The 19,443-nt window shown below is 34.2% G+C and overlaps 1 protein-coding gene across 1 annotated transcript in view; it reads right to left on the bottom strand.

The window, feature by feature from the left end:
• LOC145248345 (uncharacterized) overlaps positions 1–19,443 on the bottom strand; it is a 126,842-nt gene that overhangs the window by 56,239 nt on the left and 51,160 nt on the right. Inside the window, exons 4-7 of the mRNA XM_080110260.1 lie at positions 10,529–10,684; positions 8,243–8,461; positions 6,068–6,161; positions 4,713–4,908 (exon numbers count right to left, since the gene is read on the bottom strand). Coding sequence (XP_079966386.1) covers positions 4,713–4,908; positions 6,068–6,161; positions 8,243–8,461; positions 10,529–10,684 — 665 coding nt within the window. The remainder of the gene's footprint in view (positions 1–4,712; positions 4,909–6,067; positions 6,162–8,242; positions 8,462–10,528; positions 10,685–19,443) is intronic.

Below are 19,443 nucleotides of genomic sequence, written 5' to 3'. Positions count from 1 at the left end.
CCAAAAGTATCCTGTACCTCTATAAGGTCACCATTCGCCCATGTATGGAGTATTGCTGTCACATTTGGGCTGGTGCATCTGCTACTAGTCTCTCGCTCCTAGACAAAGTTCAAAAGAGAGTCGCCAATCTGATAGGCCCTGAACTGGCATCTAAGTTTCAGCCTTTGTGCCATCGACGAAACGTTGCATCCCTCTGCCTGTTCTACAAGTATTTTAATGGTGAATGCTCTGGCGAACTGCAAATACTTGTGCCCCCACGACTAGACACCCTTGACAAACCCGACAGGCAGCTAAATCCCACCTCCACACAGTAGAGATCCGTAGATGTAAAAGATCTTTCTACTCCAGTAGTTTCTTCCCCAGAACCGCTAGACTCTGGAATTCCATTCCAGGTCCCTGCTTCTCCAACTGTACTGACATGCAGAAGTTCAAGTGAAATGTGAACCGACATCTTGCTGCCCAAATCCCAACATAGTACCCCATTAGTTGTTGCTCTTGATAGTAGCCCCCTACACCAAAGTGGCAATGTACTTTGTTTGGAGCGAAAAAAATTTAAAAGTTAAAAAAAAAAGGTGTGTGAGAAAGAAGGAAAGACCAAAAAAAGGTGTGTGAGAAAGAAGGAAAGAACAAAAAAAAGGTGTGTGAGAAAGAAGGAAAGAACAAAAAAAGGTGTGTGAGAAAGAAGGAAAGAACAAAAACAGGTGTGTGAGAAAGAAGGAAAGAACAAAAAAAGGAAAAAGATTCAGAAGAAAGAGGTAAAAGAGAAGAGGGTAATCTCAGCTAGAGAGAAGAGGAAATTACAAATTTCATTAAAAAAAAAAAAAAAAAAAATTATTTTTAGCAGATGGAAGGATTTGCTTGCTGACTGTTGACAAGTGCAAGGGCTGGAAATCCCTAAAAGAGGAAGATTGCCCATTTATCCTTCTATCGAGAAGCTGTTTAAAAGAATTTAAGTCAAAAATCCTGCATCTAGAAAGCAGACGAACTGGAATAGTTTCATTTTTCCTTGCATGATTGTATCTGAAATTATCTTCTGCAATAATTATTTTTGTTTATAAGAAATGATCTCCAAAGTTTGCATTGATTGCTTTGATCTTTGGAAAATAATAGTTAAATTCCAGATCTACCCTGAAACCTGACCCCCATATTGCAGCTGCAAGAGGTCCATATCTGTTAATCGGTGCAATTGTGAGAGAAGAACTCAATCCTGACGACAATGAACAGCCAGCACGTTAAAGGCATTACCATACAGACTTGTGTCCGTTTTATGTTCTCAAACCATTACAGCGCTGGTTTCTAGTGACCAGTGAGTGTCTGGTTATGATTTGAAAGGGCCCAGCACTAGACGAACATAAAGGTGTAGCCACTGGGACTTAGGATTAGCGCCCTTGTGCTGGGGTCAACACAACGACGCCCTAACATGGTTACACTAATTGGTCCTGTGATGCAGGATTGTGTGAACCCTCTTCCCCCGGACGTAGTTACAATAACAAACCAGTACATCACTGTTTCTTGCAAACACTGAGGCAGAAGAAACAAAGTTACCAGACATAGAAGTCACCAACTTTTGAGTGAATTTACTTGTCTCACTTGGAAAAAGACAAATTGATTGAAGACAAGTCAACTCATCTTTGCTGGATAAGAGGTTACCAAATACAAAAATTAGTTGAAGATAAAGGCATTGCAGTTTCTGTTATTGGTGCACTAGCTGCCTGTGTCCTGGCATTGCCTATAAAAGTAGATTAACTCAAGAAAATTCACACCCAAGCTTGAATGATTCATTGTAAACACAGACTATTGTTTATCTTTATTTTATTACATTCTCACACAAACAAGGCATATTGCCACTTTGATGTTGGGGGGGGGGGCTACTATCAGGAATCTAAGTTTAAGAGGTACTATGTAGGGAGTTTAGCAGCAAGATGTCTGTTCTGTTCACATTACACTTGAACTTCTGCATGTCAGTACAGTTGGGGAAGCAGGAAATCGGAAGAGAATTCCAAAGACCTGCAGTTCTGAAGGAGAAGTTATTAGAGTAAAAGTCTTTCTTGCATCTAGGGATCTCAACTGTGTAGGGGTGGGACTTTACTGCTTGTCAGGTTTGTCAGGGGTATTTTCGTTGAGGGGGGCACAAGTGCTTGTAGTTCGTCAGAGCATTCATCATTAAAATACTTGTAAAACAGGCAGAGGGATGCAACATTTCGTCGATGGGACAGGGGCTGAAGTTTAAATTCTGTACTGTCAACTAACTTACTTGTAGCAGTTATCGTCCTAGTGGAATCGAACCATTTTTCACAAACTACATCTCGAACCATCATAGTTCAGTTTCGTCCATCTCGGGCTAGATCGTAGGATATGACTATCCACTCCTGGTTCCATTGCTGGAGACCAACTACTTGTGGGCCAGATAGTATGGCTAGGTCATCTGTAATTGATGTTGCCCAGGTCTTCAGCTGTCCACCAGGCAGAAAAATAGACATTGCTTTTAATTTAAATCCTCCAAATATTTCATCGTTGTCCAATGACGTTGAGGTAATATTAAGAATGTTCGTTCATCCTGTGAGAACGAATGGTTGAAAAGACAAAGAACTTGTTATTTCTATTCTTCATCTTAGTATTATTTTTATGTTTCAGTCGATGTAACCTTTGACTTTCTTCAGGTGTATTTTGTCAAACTCCAGAATCTTTCTGTTAATCTCATTTTGTCAGCCATGACTGAGTAGAAGTTCTAAGTAATTTGCAGTTGTATTTTTAGCATCATTGACACACTATGGATTGAACCTTCAATCTCCAGAAAAGTGAAACTTTATAGCTGAATTTTACCAAGTACTTTATTCACCATGCCATGTACAGATGAGATTAGTAGTTTGAATAATGCAAATTCTTAATTCTTATCTCAAAAATTCAAAGTAGATCAACAGCCGGTCCCAAAAAGTTGAAATTGGAACCCCAAAGGTCATATGCCTCAACTCACTAGATCTTAAAATGCTCCTTAATTGTTAAAATAAATTCTTCATCAAAAAAAAAGATGTTTTTCATTTATTTCATAAATCATTCAATTGCAGCATGATGGTCCCAATGAAGATAATTCTCAGGAGAGAATTAATGACACCTAATGATGCCAAGAATTTGAAGATAAAATTCCTCAAGCAGACATAATAGATGTCATATCAACCTCCTTGATTTAAAAGTGCAGCTACCTATCATTTCTATTTAATCACTGGAGAGTTGGGTGCCATGCCCAGGATATAAGAGAAATGTTCCTACAACACGGACACACCAGTACTCCTCCTGGCAAAATGTAAAAGATGAGATTAATTCAAGTAGAAAAAAGGCATTTTAGGACTCTGGCTAAGATCATTGAACGATAGAGGTCAGTATTGAAAATAATGTTACTGGAGAAATGTTGACTTTGTTATTATGATTTAATAGCAGCCGTGTTATTACATCGAATATGATGTGGTCAAAAAAGGTCTAAGTGATAAAAGATTCAGTAGCAAACACATTGAATCTGGTGCCACTGGAGAAAAGTATACCACATAACGAGTTCCAATTGTGAGCATGTTTCCATCAATCTTTTTTTTTTTTGTTGCTTATATTCTTTCAGCTATGTTGACTGGGATAAAAGCAATTTAAAGTCATTTACTTCAAGGCAATGAAGCATGAAATTAACTTCAGGTCTCTGAAGAGTTTCACTTGCAAATCTTACAAGTGAAAACAACAAATTAACACAAAAAGTAATTTCCAAATTAACAACTGTTCCATATTAGTGACCCTACATCAGTAGTGCTTAAGTTAGTTAGTGTGAATTTTGATGAGTGTTACACAGAGTTCATGATAATTCAGATCTGTGAAACAGAATTGTTCCCACAGTTGATTGAAAGATGGGTGATGCAAAGATGAGGCAGGAGGCAGAAGTCAAACATTGTAGACCAAAAGAGATGATGAAGAATGATGTTACATTTTTGAGCAAAAAAGAAACTAAGGTGCTCAGATCAGTCTGTGTGGAAGCCATGTGGACAAGACATGATCAATGATGTAGACAACAGATAATCTTAGTGAATATTAGAATATTGTTTAGTTAGAAAGTTTTAAAATTAAATAACTACGATAAAATTGTCTCGGGTAAATTCTCTCTAAACAAAACCATATATGAAAAAAAACTATCAATGAAGTCTCTTTATAACGATGGCTTCTCATGAAATGTGGCAAAGAGAAACTGCGGCACTAGAGAAAGTGATAAAAGACGCACATATAAATACATTGTGCATTTATGTATAAAGACATTTATTTTTTTAACAAAAATGTGGCACAACATTGGGATAGAGAGCATCGAAAGTAAACAATACTCATTTTTCAATAAGATATTTAACCATTTCATGGTGGTTGTAAATGCTTTTGCAGTGGTGTTGATTGTTCCTATCAACACTATACAAGAGTTGGAATAGAAAATGTTGAAAGCAAACAAATATTTCACAAAAAAGGAAAATATTTGTTCGAAGTAGCTGAGTGGCCTTGGCTACTATAATCAAATAATACAATTTAGTAAGTCGTTTTAATAAACGATTGTTTGTAGTTGTAGCTGGTAATATGCTTAGGCTTTTGGCTTTCTGTGTATCTTTATCTGTATTCATGGCTTACACCAGTCAATTATATTCTTGTGTGGAGGAACCGAATGTATGCATATGCATTACATAATAAACAATACTCACTGTTCTATAAGATATTTCGCCACTTCGTGGTGGTTGTAAAGGCAGGCTTTGTGCAGTGGCGTTGACTGTTCCCTATCAAAAGCATCTATTCTCGCATTGTGCTCAATAAGCAACTGAACACAATCCATGTTGCCCGACATTGCGGCCAGGTGAAGGGGCATCGAATTATCAATCTGCGAACAATTCACATCAGCATCTGAAAAGGAAAAGACATGCAAAATTAACTCTTTTACAGTCGACTCACTTGAGCGAAGCTAAAAAGATCACACTGCAGGTTTTGTCTACTGTTTTGAATCTGCAGGCGGTTTCGATACGTTTTTTTTTTCACTTCTGTTACTACTTAGCAAGGTATATCACCACTTGGATGTAAAGGGGCTAATATTTGGGACCATGCCTAGGAAAGATTAACGATGTTGGTTTACGTTAAATTTAAACTTCTGCGTATCAGTACAGTCAGGAAAGCAGGTACGAGGAAGAGAATTCCAAAGTCTAGCTGTTCTAGGGAAGAAACTATTAGAGTAAAAAGCTTTTTGGCATTTAGTGACCTCAACAGTAAAGGGGCTGCTTTCACAATAGTATGAAGAGAAATTATGTTAATAAGGAAAATAGTCCAAAAAGATATCGTAATTCACATTTTGTTACCTCGACTCCATATATAATGGAGTAATTTTTTTTTTTTTTTACAAAGGAGCCACCACTTATCAAGGCCCAGAGGCCACTCGAGAATAAGGGTTAATGAGTGTACAGTGGTCAAAGGGAACATGTCATAGCAATCGTTATAGTGGAAATGACTTAAATTGAAATACATATTATCCATAATGACATATGCAACAGTCCACAAGTAAAACTGACAAACAAAAATCAAATATTGATTCAGTTGGAAGAAAGCTATCAATGACAAAACTGTACTGTATAATTGTTGTATAGATTGGTTTTCTTGATGTAAATCTAATGAAACCTACATGATTATTAAAGAGTGCTCAATGGAGGACAGAGCTAGTACATAGTCTGTTTATTATACAAACATTATTGGTTACATATGTGAATGTTTTTGGTGGAGTCCCTATTTAAAGAGAACACCTTCTTTGGTCTGATGAGGTGGATCTCTTTAAATAGGGACTCCACGGAAACATCAATGCACATATGTAACCAATAATATTTGTATAACAAACAGAGTTTGTGTATATATATATATATATATATATATATATATATATATATATATATATATATATATATACACATATATATATATATACACATATATATATATATATATATATATATGTTAGTAAGCAAGAACCAAAAATTCCATTTTATCACTCAATATTTTTTCAAATATTTGAATGTCTTACTTCTTTGTAAACATGTTCGTACAATATTTGTATTTCCACCATCTACAGCCGCATGAAGACATGTTTTTCCATCAATATTTTTGTCAGAAAGCAGCTAGAAAGAAAAGAACAAAATAGTTAAATTAAACATCGATTCTGCAAAAGATTTCCAAGAAAATTTTGTTTTTCAAATTTTGAAAAGATATAAATTTTTAAATTCATTATGAAGCTAATTAGCCTAGAGAAATTGAAGCCGTTTGAATTGATTTTGAACGTACGATAATTAAAATAACGATGCATTGCTTACAATATGAGAAGATGGAAAACTATAGGTTTATCATATAATTAAAGTACATAATTAATATGATAAGGAGTTAAATATTATTATATGTTATTATAATCAAATCAGTGATTTAAAAAAAATAACAAGAAAATAGACAAGCCACACATGTGTAGTTCCCCTCTGGTGCTGCATGTGAGATGACGTCACAAAAAAATAGTGAAGAAATGATGAATGTGAGAAGTGTGAAGGGCCAACGTTGCCTTCACATTTTTGCCAAGTTTCAGAAAAATCTAATAGATAGGTCAAAAGTTATGGGGTAGAAAATGTCATTTTTTTGCAATTTTGGGGCATTTGTGACCCCTTCGGAGCTCCTGGGAACGCCAAATCCCAGTGAAATGGACAAATGGTGCAGTTTCATGCCTTAAGACATGTACATTTGAATTCAGCACCATGGAAATCTCCTATATAGACATACATATCAAATTTTTGAGTAATATGAAAAAAGAGCTTCAAAAAGGTATTTTTTTAGCCCTAAAAGTCCCAGAGGGATGCGAACCAGAATTTTACCAGAGTCACTCATACTGGATTTATATTAAGAAAAATGGGCTTCACATTTTGGCCAAGTTTCAGAAAAATCTAATGGATGGGGCAAAACATGTCATTTTTGGCCATTTTGGGGCATTTTTTTACCTCTTTTGAGCCCCTGGGGATGCAACAGGAATTTTTGCAAAATTTTTTTTTACTATTTAATGAAATACAATTTGTGGCAAAATTTCAGGAAAAACTAATGGACAGTTATCTGGCAATTGTCCGGAATAATGGACACATTGACACATGCACAGACGCCACTGAAAACATAGGTCCCTCTCCGATGAATCAGGGTACCAAAAATAATCAATGTTGGAATCGGTAGATTTAAATAATGAAACTAAGAAACTAAGGCTAATTAGAGTGCATTAAATAATTAAAAAATAAACGAATAAACTAAATTAAATGATCGTTATTATTAAATAAAAACACAAAAACAAGAACTGAAATTCAGGTTCAGCAAGGTTTCAAGATCGGATCAATGACAGCCGTTTGAAGGGGTTGGCATGAGGCCTTCTGATGATGTATTCAATTATCGATGAGAGTCGACATCAGAGATGTTTATAAAGAATGTTCATTTGAAGGAATTGTCATTAAAGACAGGTCAATAATTATGACCTTAAAAAGTCTCTGGGAGACATAACTTAGCCTAATCATTTTAAAAATAAAGTCTCAGGAAGACAAAGGGTAGAGGTGTCAAATGCTTCATATACAGAGAGAGTTGAGTTCTATGTTTCTTCCATGGCTGCTGTAACCGGAACTGAAAAGAAAAGGCAGTCAAAAACCACCAAGCCCATCGCTCGGCGGTTAAAATCTTGACCAATCTGATTAGTCTAAACAAAGACAGTGGGTGGATAATCAGCCAATGAGGGAGTTGCTTACAATTGTGGAATTTCTTACAATGCCAATGTGGCTCAATATCCAACAAAGGTTTTTTTTGGGGTTTTGTTTTTGCTATTTAGTTGCTTGAATTTAATGAGTCAGTCTGCTATTAGGGGATTTTTCATATTTATTTCATCAATTCCAAATCACATTTTACACAACTACCGGAAAAGAAGTCATTTCTTAGTTGTAGATATTTTAATAAATGTTCAACTGAACAATCCTGAATTTTATTTTTTTCAAGTGTCGACATTTGTATTAAAAATTTTCATAAGATTTTGAAACTATAGTTATACAACTATCCATTAAATTAATAAATAGTTAGACACAAATTAAAGAATTCATTAAAATAGTTAGACACAATTTAAAAAAACCCATTAAATTAAACGAATTTAAATGTTCCATGCTAATGAAATGGAACACCAATAAGAATAAAAACTTACCTCATGTGCAGTCAACCATCCGCAAAGTTCAATAGTTTTGTCAAACAGCAGTTTCACCAATTTTTCACACCCGTAAAGGCAAGCGTAGAATAAGGGGGTACAGTTTTCATCATCAAAGCACCGGACTTGAGCATTGGCATTTAGCAGTTCTTCCGCTACAACAACTTGACTATAACGGGCAGCTGTGTGCAGAGCAGTCATCATTGTCTTGTCTACTTTCTAAGAACAACAAAAATATGTGAGATGGTTTTTAACAATGCCTTCATGGTTAAAAAACAAAAACAATGTGAAAAAATATTTGACGTATTATCACTCGTGAAATTAAGAAAACAGTTTTTATATCAAAAAATAATATTTATTTGCAACATCAACAGGTTCTTCTCAGATCAAGGGAGGTAAATTGTGAATGCGATATCTCTCCTGGTCCACGCTCCCAGGTTTTAACTTTTCTCCTTAAGAGGTTAGTTCATTGCTAATTGCCTAAGGTGCCCATATCAGAGAATGCCGACGGGGCTGTCGGTGTTCTTCCTCAAAACCACTGGCTTTCCAGGTCTCACTTCTCAACTTGTTGTTGCACCATCCCGCAGTGAAAGGGAGATAAATAACTTCTACAATTTAGATTTTTCATATTGTAATTACTGTAATTTGAGGCGTTCATGAACAGACAAGAACTTTATATATAGATTCCTACGTGTGTAGGGGAGATAACTTGTGATATTGTCTTATGCAAAAACCCATTTTTTTTTGTTTTATTTTACTGCAACATATTTTTAAGGATTTTCTAAGGCAAAAGAACACCTTTTCTTTTTAAGTAGAATCGCATTCCCTTTTTTTAGTACGGAAATTGTATTAATTCCTTCCTTTAAACCAAAAAACAGTTTCTTCTTGCAATTTTTCTTTTCCGATGATCAAATAATCCATTTCTACCTCATCTCCACCACTAGCTATTAACATGCTCTTGTCTCGGTGGCTACCATACACTTATTAACCCTTATCCTCGAGTGGCTTTCAGGCCTTTATAAGTGGTGGCTCCCTTATAAAAAAAAAAAAAAATGCCCAAGATTACTTTAAATATTTTAAGAAAAAAACGGAAGAAATTGATCCTTTATTTTTTTATTTTCAATTTTCTTATCGTTTTGGTCTAGATGGGGATGGAGCATCCTAACGTTTTTATTTCTGGATTATTCAAACTACTGTTCTCATCTCGAGTGTTATTTTCACAATGTTTCAACCAATGTAATTTCTGACCTTCTTCAGGTGTAGCTTGTTTTAACTCCGAAATCTTTGTCGAACTTATGCGCAGAATTTTTTGACAGAAAGATTCCCAAGTTCGACAAGATAGACAGGAAGAAGGTTAAAGATTACATCAACTAAACATTGTGAAAATAACAAGATGAGAACAGTAGTCCGAAGAATCCAAACAATATTTTTGAGTTGTTTATACAGAATAAAAAAGTTGAAATCGAGATGAATTTGCCCGTGTGTGTGTGTGGAGGGCAGCAGAAAAAAATGACTAAAAAAAAACTTTGATGTGTATTGATAAATAGCGAAAGCACATTCATTATATAAAGGACAATTGTGTGTGTGTGTGTGTGTGTCCAGAACTACTAACCAAAGACCCATAAAGTTTATATTTTCTTGCCCTGGATAAGACACTATTTAACACATTCTATTTAGTTTTTTATGGCCTCAAGCAATGCTGGGTAGCCCGTCTAGTTTGAAATAATTTGAAAAATGTTTAATTACCGAAATATCAATCAATAAACCAAAAACTGGCAAATTTAAAAAGTATCCAATTAATTGAGTTTAAGACAGGACAATTTTTCAGATTATTGGGTGGGGGGGGGGGGGAGGCTTGGTATTAAATTTTCCTACAATTTTAACTAAGTGCATGTTGGAGCAGGAAGTCATTCTTTGATGAAATAAAATTCATCCAAGTCACCCACCATCTTGTTTGAAATTAATAAACCATAAGAGGCGAGAATAAAAAAAGTGAGAGAGAGGAAAAAAAGAAACAAATCTAGTTTGTCTATTTTACACTTTTTTTTTAGCTTATGCAAATTCATTGTATACAATTAACTGAGCACAAGTTGCTATTTTAACTAGAGTTGAGGAAGAGGTGATGCAGTTGGTAATTTTCCTAACAGCATTAGCATATAAATAACCATAAAAATTTATACCGACTTAAACTTAACAGAGTTGATTCCATAGTCACTGACAGTATCCATTGAGTCGATTTCAACATGGATGTAGACACAAACAAGTGTTTCATATGACAAAACTTACGTCAATTTCAATGTGTGAAAAACTGAGTAGATCCCGCACGGCTGTATCGCTGCCTCTCATACAAGCATAATGGAGAGGAGTGCAGCCATACGTGTCCTGGCAGTTTATGTCGGCTCCCATTTCCACCAATAATTTGACGACACTTTGGGGGGATTCCTAAAAAAAAAATTTAAAAAAAAAAAAAAAATTCTTTAACAAGAAAAAGAAATTTCTTCAAATATTTTAACAAAATGAAAAAACAAAAATGAAACATTAATTTATTTTATTGCGGACTATTATCCTCATCTTTTCAGTTGTTGTTTCACAATGCTTCGGCCAACTATTCCCCTGACCTTCGTCAGGTGGTAGCCGCAACGGTAACAACAACAACTAAAAAAGATGAGAATAATAGTCCGCAATAAATAAAATTAATAAATAATACTCATCTCAATGAATTCCAATAAAAATAATATATATATACCATTTGGTATGAACCCGACCTTGGAAGATCAGATAATAAATAAACATGGATTTATAAGATAAAAAATAATCCAACCTTGAGCGCCCTTCAGGGCCCATGGCACAGTGGATAGAGACGTTGAATGTCTATGGTTCTAGGTGAGCATTGTCTGAAGATAGCGGTTTCAATCCTACCCAAAGCCGGTCAAAGGCTTCCTTGGCCAAAAAACATGGTGAGATGACAACAATTATGGAAAGGCAGTTAGGAGAGTTGGAGTTCCTACCACCTGATGAAGGCTAGAGGAATACGTCATGAAACAACTATGAAGATGAGGATAATAGTCCGCAAATAAATAAATAAATAAATAAATAAATAAATAATACTCATTTCAATGAATTCCAATTAAGATATATACATCTTCTATATATATAAAAGACAAAAATCGGTGTGTATGTATGTATGTATGTATGTATGTATGTATGTTTGTTTGTAACGCTAAAACTTTTGAAAGACGGAACCAGAGTTGACAAATTTGGTATCATATTGCACCTTGATCACCCGGATGACAAATATCGAAATTTCACGTCAAACGGACCAGTAGAAAGGGGTCAACTGATCGTTTTTCTCCTAGGGGGGCCCCCCAAAAAACCTGTCATTTTAACGTTATTCAATACGTGTCACGTGACGTGACGTCAGCTCAAACTTTTGACAGACACAACCAAAGTTGACAAATTATGTATCATATTGAACCTTGATCACCCGCATGACAAATATCGAAATTTCACACCAAACGGACCATTAAAAGGGGGTGAACTGATCATTTCTCTCCTAGGGGGGCCCCCCAAAAAACCTGTCATTTTAATGTTAATATTACATAATCCAAAAACGCTTAGTCATGTCACGTGACGTGACGTCAACATCCAGTAATGGCGAACAAATGTAAACAAACACTTTGTTTTACCGATACTTTTGTAATTTCTCTTCTGCTTTGTTCTAGAGATTATTAAACTCCATGACAATGTCTCCAACGTATTTAACTGGTTAAAAATAGTATTTATACAAGAGTTTTAACGAAAAATATCAGGAAAAAATGTACAGGAATAAAAAAAAATTCAGCTTTCAAAATATTCGTCGATAAAAAAACCGATCTTTATATTTACGCTAGCCATTTTGTATATTACCACGTGACCTGCTATCTCTTAAACTGGAGGGGGGGATCCACTTGAATCCAACAAAACCAGTAATTTTTTTTTTCTATTATATATACATCATTTTCTATAAAATTAAGTGTAGACTTTATAATTAAAACAAAAAATGTTATTCATACTAAAAAAAAAAAACGCTTAGTCATGTCACGTGACGTGACGTCAACATCCACTAATGGCGAACAATTGTACCTATTTACTATGCCTCCCCACGGGACAGAGTTAGACACCAGGGTCGTTTTTTAACGTGGAGAAAAGGTACAAAAATAAAAATTGTCTCAGTCGTGGAGGATTTCTCCTCCACCGAAAGAGAACAAGAAATAGAAGTGCAGCATCTGAAGAACAGATGGTGTTTATTTGCTCCCCCACTGAGCAAATTAGGCACAAGGCCGTTTTTAATGTGAGGTAAAAACCAGCTCCCCTAAAAGGGGTCACTCTGGTTACCAAAAATAATAATTGTCCCAGTATAGAGGGTTTCCCCTCCATTGACTGGTACAAATTATCTTAAGTGCAGTATCTGCCGGAACAGATACTACACTTTGATCTTGACCAAAAGGCCAAGAATGCGAACAATTGTAAATAACAACTTTTTTCACAAAACCAACACCGTCTTTCTTTTTTTTCTCTCTCTTTCTCTCTCTCACCCACTTACTCTTCCCTCTCTCTCACCCTCTTTCTCTTGACGTCACACCACTGTTAAACTGTGGGGGGGAACACATTCCCAGGCATTATCTCCTATAGATGCACATTTTATTAGAAATTCAGCTTTCAAAATATTAGACGATAATAAAAATATAAAACCAACACCCTCTTTCTCTTTTCTCTCTCTCTCACCAACTTACTCTTCTCTCTCTCTCACCCTCTTTCTCTTGACCTCCTACTACTGTTAAACTGTGTGTGTGTGTGTGGGGGGGGGGGAAGAGGCAGCTTGAAAACCAACAAAAACAGTGCACAGTTTCCCAAGCATTTGGGGTGGGAAGGGGGGGAAGAAGCAGAGCGCACAGTTTCGTGTGAGAGAGAGAGAACAATTCTCAACCTATATACTCAACAAATTTTTTATCTACAGATTTGAAAGTTTGTATATAGGGTATTCAGACATATGGAAATATATCTAGCATAATCTATCTATTATATCTATAAAAGTGAAAATGTGTGTGTGTGTGAGGTAGCCAGAGAGAGAGAGAGAGAGAGACAACAATTCTCAACCTATATATTCAATACATTTTTTATCTACAGATTTGAAAATTTGTATATTGGGTATTCAGACATATGGAAATATATCTAGCATAATCGATCTATTATATCTATAAAAGTCAGAATGTTTGCGTGTGGTTGTGTGTGTAAGGTTGCGAGAGAGAGAGAGAACAATTCTCAACCTATCTATTCAATAAATTTGTTATCTACAGATTTGACCATTTGTATATAGGGTATTCAGACATATGGAAATATATCCAGCATAATCTATCTATTATATCCATAAAAGTGAGAATGTGTGCGTGAGAGAGAGAGAGAGAGAGAGAGAGAGAGTAAGTACAATTCTCACCCTATATATTCAACAAATTTTTTATCTACCGATTAGAAAATTTGTATATAGGGTATTCAGACATATGGAAATATATCTAGCATAATCTATTATATCTAGAAAAGTGAGAATGTGTGTGAAAGAGAGAGAGAGAAGAGAGAGAGAGAAAACAATTCTCAACCTATATATTCAACTAATTTTTATGTACAGATCTGAAAATTTGTATACAGGGTATTCAGACATATGGAAATATATCCAGCATAATCTATTATATCTATAAAAGGTAGAATGTGTGTGTGTGTGTGTGAGTGAGTGAGTGAGTGAGTGAGTGAGAGAGAGAGAGAGAGAGAGAACAATTCTCAACCTATATACTCAACAAATTTTGTATCTACAGATTTGATAATTTGTATATAGGGTATTCAGACATTTGGAAATATATCTAGCATAATCTATTATATCTATAAAAGTGAGAATGTGTGTGTGAGAGAGAGAGAAAGAACAATTCTCAACCTATATACTCAACAAATTTTTTATCTACAGATTTAAAAATTTGTATATAGGGTATTCAGACATATAGAAATATATCTAGCATAACCTATCTATTATATCTATAAAATGACCATGTGTGTGTGTGTGAGAGAGAGAGAGAGAGTCAGAGAGAGAGAGAGAACAATTTTCAGCTTGTGTGTGTGTGAGAAAGAGAGAGAGAGAAAGAGAGGAAAGAAAATTCTCACCCTATATATTCAACAAATTTTTTATCTACATATTAGAAAATTTGGATATAGGGTATTCAGACGTATGGAAATATATCTAGCATAATCTATCTATTATATCTATAAAAGTGAGAATGTGTGTGTGAGAGAGAGAGAAAGAGAGAGAGAGAACAATTCTCAACCTATATATTCAACTAATTTTTTATCTACAGATTTGAAAATGTGTATATTGGGTATTCAGACATATGTAAATATATCTGGCATAATCTATGTATTATATCTATAAAAGTGTGAATGTGAGTGATGGAAAGAGCAAAAAATTCTCAACCTATATAACCTATAAAAGTGAGAATATGTGTGAGAGAGAGAGAGAGAGAGAACAATTCTCAACCTATATATTCCACACATTTTTGGGCACAGATTTGGAAATTTGTATATAGGGTAGGCAGAACTATAGAAATATATCTAGCATAATCTATCTATTATATCTATAAAAGTGAGAACTTGTGTGTGTGTGTGTGTGTGAGAGAGAGAGAGAACAATTCTTAACCTACATACTCAACAAATTTTTTACCTACAGTTTAGAAAATTTGTATATAGGGTATTCAGACATATGGAAATATATCTAGCATAATCTATCTATTATAACTACAAAAGTTAGAATGTGTGTGTGAGAGAGAGAGAGAACAATTCTAAACCTATATATTTAACAAATTTTTTATCTACAGATTTGAAACTTTGTATATAGGGTATTCAGACATATGGAAATATATCCAGCATAATCTATCTATTTTATCTATAAAAGTGAGAATGCGTGTGTGTGAGATAGCGAGAGAGAGAGAGAGAAAAAGAGAGAGATAAAAATTCTCAACCTATACATTCAACAAATTTTTTATCCACAGATTTGAACATTTGTATATAGGGTGTTCAGACATATAGAAATATATCTAGCATAATCTATCTATTATATGTATAAAAGTGAGAATGTGTGTGTGTGTGAGAGAGAGGACAATTGTCAACCTATGTATACAACAAATTTTTTATCTACAGATTTCAAAATTTGTATATTGGGCATTCAGACACATTTCAATATATCTGGCATAATCTGTCTATTATATCTATAAAAGTGAGAATGTGTTTGATAGAGAGAGAGAGAACAATTCTCAACCTATATACTCAACAAATTTTTTATCTACAGATTTGAAAATTTGTATATAGGGTATTCAGACATATGGAAATATATCTAGCATAATCTATTATATCTATAAAAGTGAGAATGTGTGTGTGTGTGTGAGAGAGAGAGAGAGAGAGAGAGAACAATTCTCAACCCATATACTCAACAAATTCTTTATCTACAGATTTTAAAATTTGTATATAGAGTATTCATACAAATAGAAATATATCTAGGATAATCTTTCTATTATATCTATAAAAGTGAGAATGTGTGTGTGTGTGAGCGAGAGAGAGAGAGAGAGAGAACAGTTCTCAACCTATACATTCAACAAATTTTTATGTATAGGGTATTCAGAAATATCGAAATATATCTAGCATAATCTATTATATCTTTAAAAGTTAGAATGTGTGTGTGTGAGAGATAGAGAGAACAATTCTCAACCTATGCACTCTACAAATTTTTTATCTACAAATTAGAAAATTTGTATATAGGGTATTCACACATATGGAAATATATCTAGCATAATCTATCTATTATATCTATAAAAGTTAGAATGTGTGTGTGAGGTAGCCAGAGAGAGAGAGAGAGAGAGTAAGAACAATTTTCAACCTATATATTCAACAAATATTTGATCTACAGATTAGAAAATTTGTATATAGGGTATTCAGACATATGGAAATATATCTAGCATAATCTATCTATTATATCTCTAAAATTGAGAATGTGTGTGTGAGAGAGAGAGAGAGAACAATTTTCAACCTATATACTCAACAAATTTTTTTATCTACAGATTTGAAAATTTGTATATAGGGTATTCAGACATATGGAAATATATCTAGAGAAATCTATCTATTATATCTATAAAAGTAAGAATGCGTGTGTGTGTGAGAGAGAGCGACACAGAACAATTCTCAACCTATATATTCAACAAATTTTTTATGTACAGATCTGAAATATCACATTTGTATAGAAGTAGAAATCTTGATACCTACTCTGATACCTAATAAAAGAAAGGACACTCTTTAGGGCGGATTTTGATTATAACAAGTCACTAATTAGAAATTATAATAAACATTCTAATAATTTAAGAATTTTACCAAAATAAAATTGCATGGTAATCACCCAATTTCTGCCACAAAATTTTGATTGGCAGAACTCATAAACATAAAATATATATTTTCTAATTTCATCTTTTTTTTTTTCTTTTTACATAATCTGGTTTGATGTTTTCCCAAATATTCAAATCACTATATTTTGCTGCTTAATATCAAATACAGCAACTGAGTTATTTTTATGCATCAAACAATTACATTTTCTCATTCATCCAAACTAATCACTGAACATCAATTTCATATTTTCTTCACTAAAATATTACTGTGCTTGATGTCATCAAGTGGAGCGGATCATTTTTTTTTCATTTGTTCACACATTTTTCCAATTTATATATATTTTAAAGATTCTTAGCCTATGTCATTGCATACCAATCTGTTTATTAAAAGTTAAGGTTCACTGTAAACACATATGTTACACCAAAATAAAAACGCTTCAGATAATGTCTTGATATTCAATTCAGTTTCTCACATGACATCTTATGAAGTTAGTAGAAATGTTACAGACTTTTGAATCTCAAACACTTTCAATACTGTGCACTGATATTTTCTTTTTTGCAATATAAGCACATTCATGATTTTTTTTACAAACGTTAAAAACTTTCACATTGTGTAGCAATATACTGAAACAATTATAAAAATATTTGTTTTTATTTTGAATGATGCAGGGCATCTGAAGAGAGATTCCAAATTTCCACAACCTGGCAAATACTGGTACATGCTAGCAAATTTAGATTTGCAATTACAAAATATGATTCTAATTTTTTCCTTTGCTCTTTATTCTAACACTACACTATGTTTACTGTGTTATTTCGCTACAGTTGATATTGTGTAGAACAATAAGAAAATCATAGTGAACAATGCATTCAACAAAATTTCACACACATTTCTAGATACCTATATCTAATAAGTTCAATAGAAAGGACACACTTAGGGAGGTATTTTGGTGGTCAAGTCACTAAAAAGAGATTAGCTGGTTTCCCGGCATAGCCCAGGATATAATAAAGATTGACTGAAATACATGTTCTAGCTGGTTTCTAGGCGTTGCCAGGGATGTAATATAGACACATTATGTTGTATATTACCTGTTCTCTTCTCCCTAAGGTAAAACAATTTCATATACATGCTGTAAATTACCTATGCTTGGGATAAAACATGAACAATACCAGTCCTAGGGTAGATAAAACAAATAATACATAGAGATGAAAGATTCCTCTCCCCTAAGAATCAAACATATGTTCAATATCTGCTTTTGTTTTTTTATTGTTTATACGGTCCCGAGCAACGCCGGGTAGCCCTGCTAGTCTATATATATAAAAGCCAAACGTCTGTATGTATGTATGTATGTTTGTTTGTAACGCTAAAACTTTTGAAAGACGGAACCAAACTTGACAAATTTGGTATCATATCGAAGCCCTATCACCCGGATGACAAATATCGAAATTTCACGTCAAACGGACCACTAGAAGTTGGTCAACTGATCAGTTATCTTCGAGGGGGGCCCCCAAAAAAACCTGTCATTATCTATATATATATAAAAGACAAATGTTTGTTTGTAACGCTAAAACTTGAGATGAAAGATTCCTCTCCCCTAAGAATAAAACATATGTTCAATATCTGCTTTTGTTTTTTCATTGTTTATACGGTCCCGAGCAATGCCGGGTAGCCCTGCTAGTATATATATAAAAGTGAACGTGTCTGTGTGCGTATGTACATTTCCCTATGCAATAACTGTCAATTTTTAGTCTACAGACTCGAAATTTGATATACAGGGTACTGAGATTTGGGAAAATCTTTGTAATCGGTTTTCAGCCAGAAATTTGGCGATTAAGGGGTCAAAGTTCAACTATTTGACCTTTGAGAACTCTACCAAACTCCTCCGACAATTTTGGGTCTACACACTTAAAATTTAGATATAGGTTCTTTGGACATGGATCTAACTTAATAACTTGATTTGAGCCCAAAACAATAAATGTTAAGGAGTCGTAATAGGGGTCAAAGTTAAAAAAAAATTGACTGCTTTTGTTTTTTTTTTGCTCAACATACAGGGTCAAAGTTAAAAAAAAAATTGACCTCTGTGGTCTCTTCCAAATTACTCAGACAATTTCTGGTCTAAATATTTGAAATTTTACATAAAGGTTATTCAGGGATAGGGCAAGCTTTTTCATCAGTTTGGGTCGAAAATTTTTAGTTACCAATATATAAATGTATGTATGTATGTCTGTTTGCAGGTCTACCTTAAACTTTCAATAGAGGCGACGGATTTTACCAAGATCAGTATCGTTTTAAAGTTCGACCTTTCATACGACAAATATCGAAAAATTGGCTAAAAACATTAATATCTTCCCCTTCAACTAGGCACTTTTCTACAGGGGAGGGGGGGGTCACTTTTTTCGCCGATATATTTTAAAGTTATCCTCTCCTTTAGATTGTCTAGCCTTAATTTAAAAAAATATCGCTTCCAGTTTGGCAGTGGTAGTAACAACATAAACATTGGTTTTTACCCCGTTCTTTTCCTTCTTTGCGGTACGGGTTTGAGCCTGCCTTCCTACTACCACTTTTTTTTTTTTTGCTCAACATACACATCCAAACACCCGGGCAACGCCGGGCTGAAATGCTAGTTATATATAAAAGTGAATGTGTGTGTGTGTGTGTGTGTGTGTACATTTTCCAACGCAATAACTGTCAATTTTCAGTCTACAGACTCAAAATTTGATGTACAGGGTACTGAGATTTGGAAAAATCTTTGTAAT

Source organism: Euprymna scolopes, chromosome 26 (assembly GCF_053919585.1).
Source record: "Euprymna scolopes isolate OS-2025 chromosome 26, ASM5391958v1, whole genome shotgun sequence".
NCBI lineage: Eukaryota > Metazoa > Mollusca > Cephalopoda > Sepiida > Sepiolidae > Euprymna > Euprymna scolopes.
This window is presented reverse-complemented; position numbering and strand designations above follow the sequence as displayed.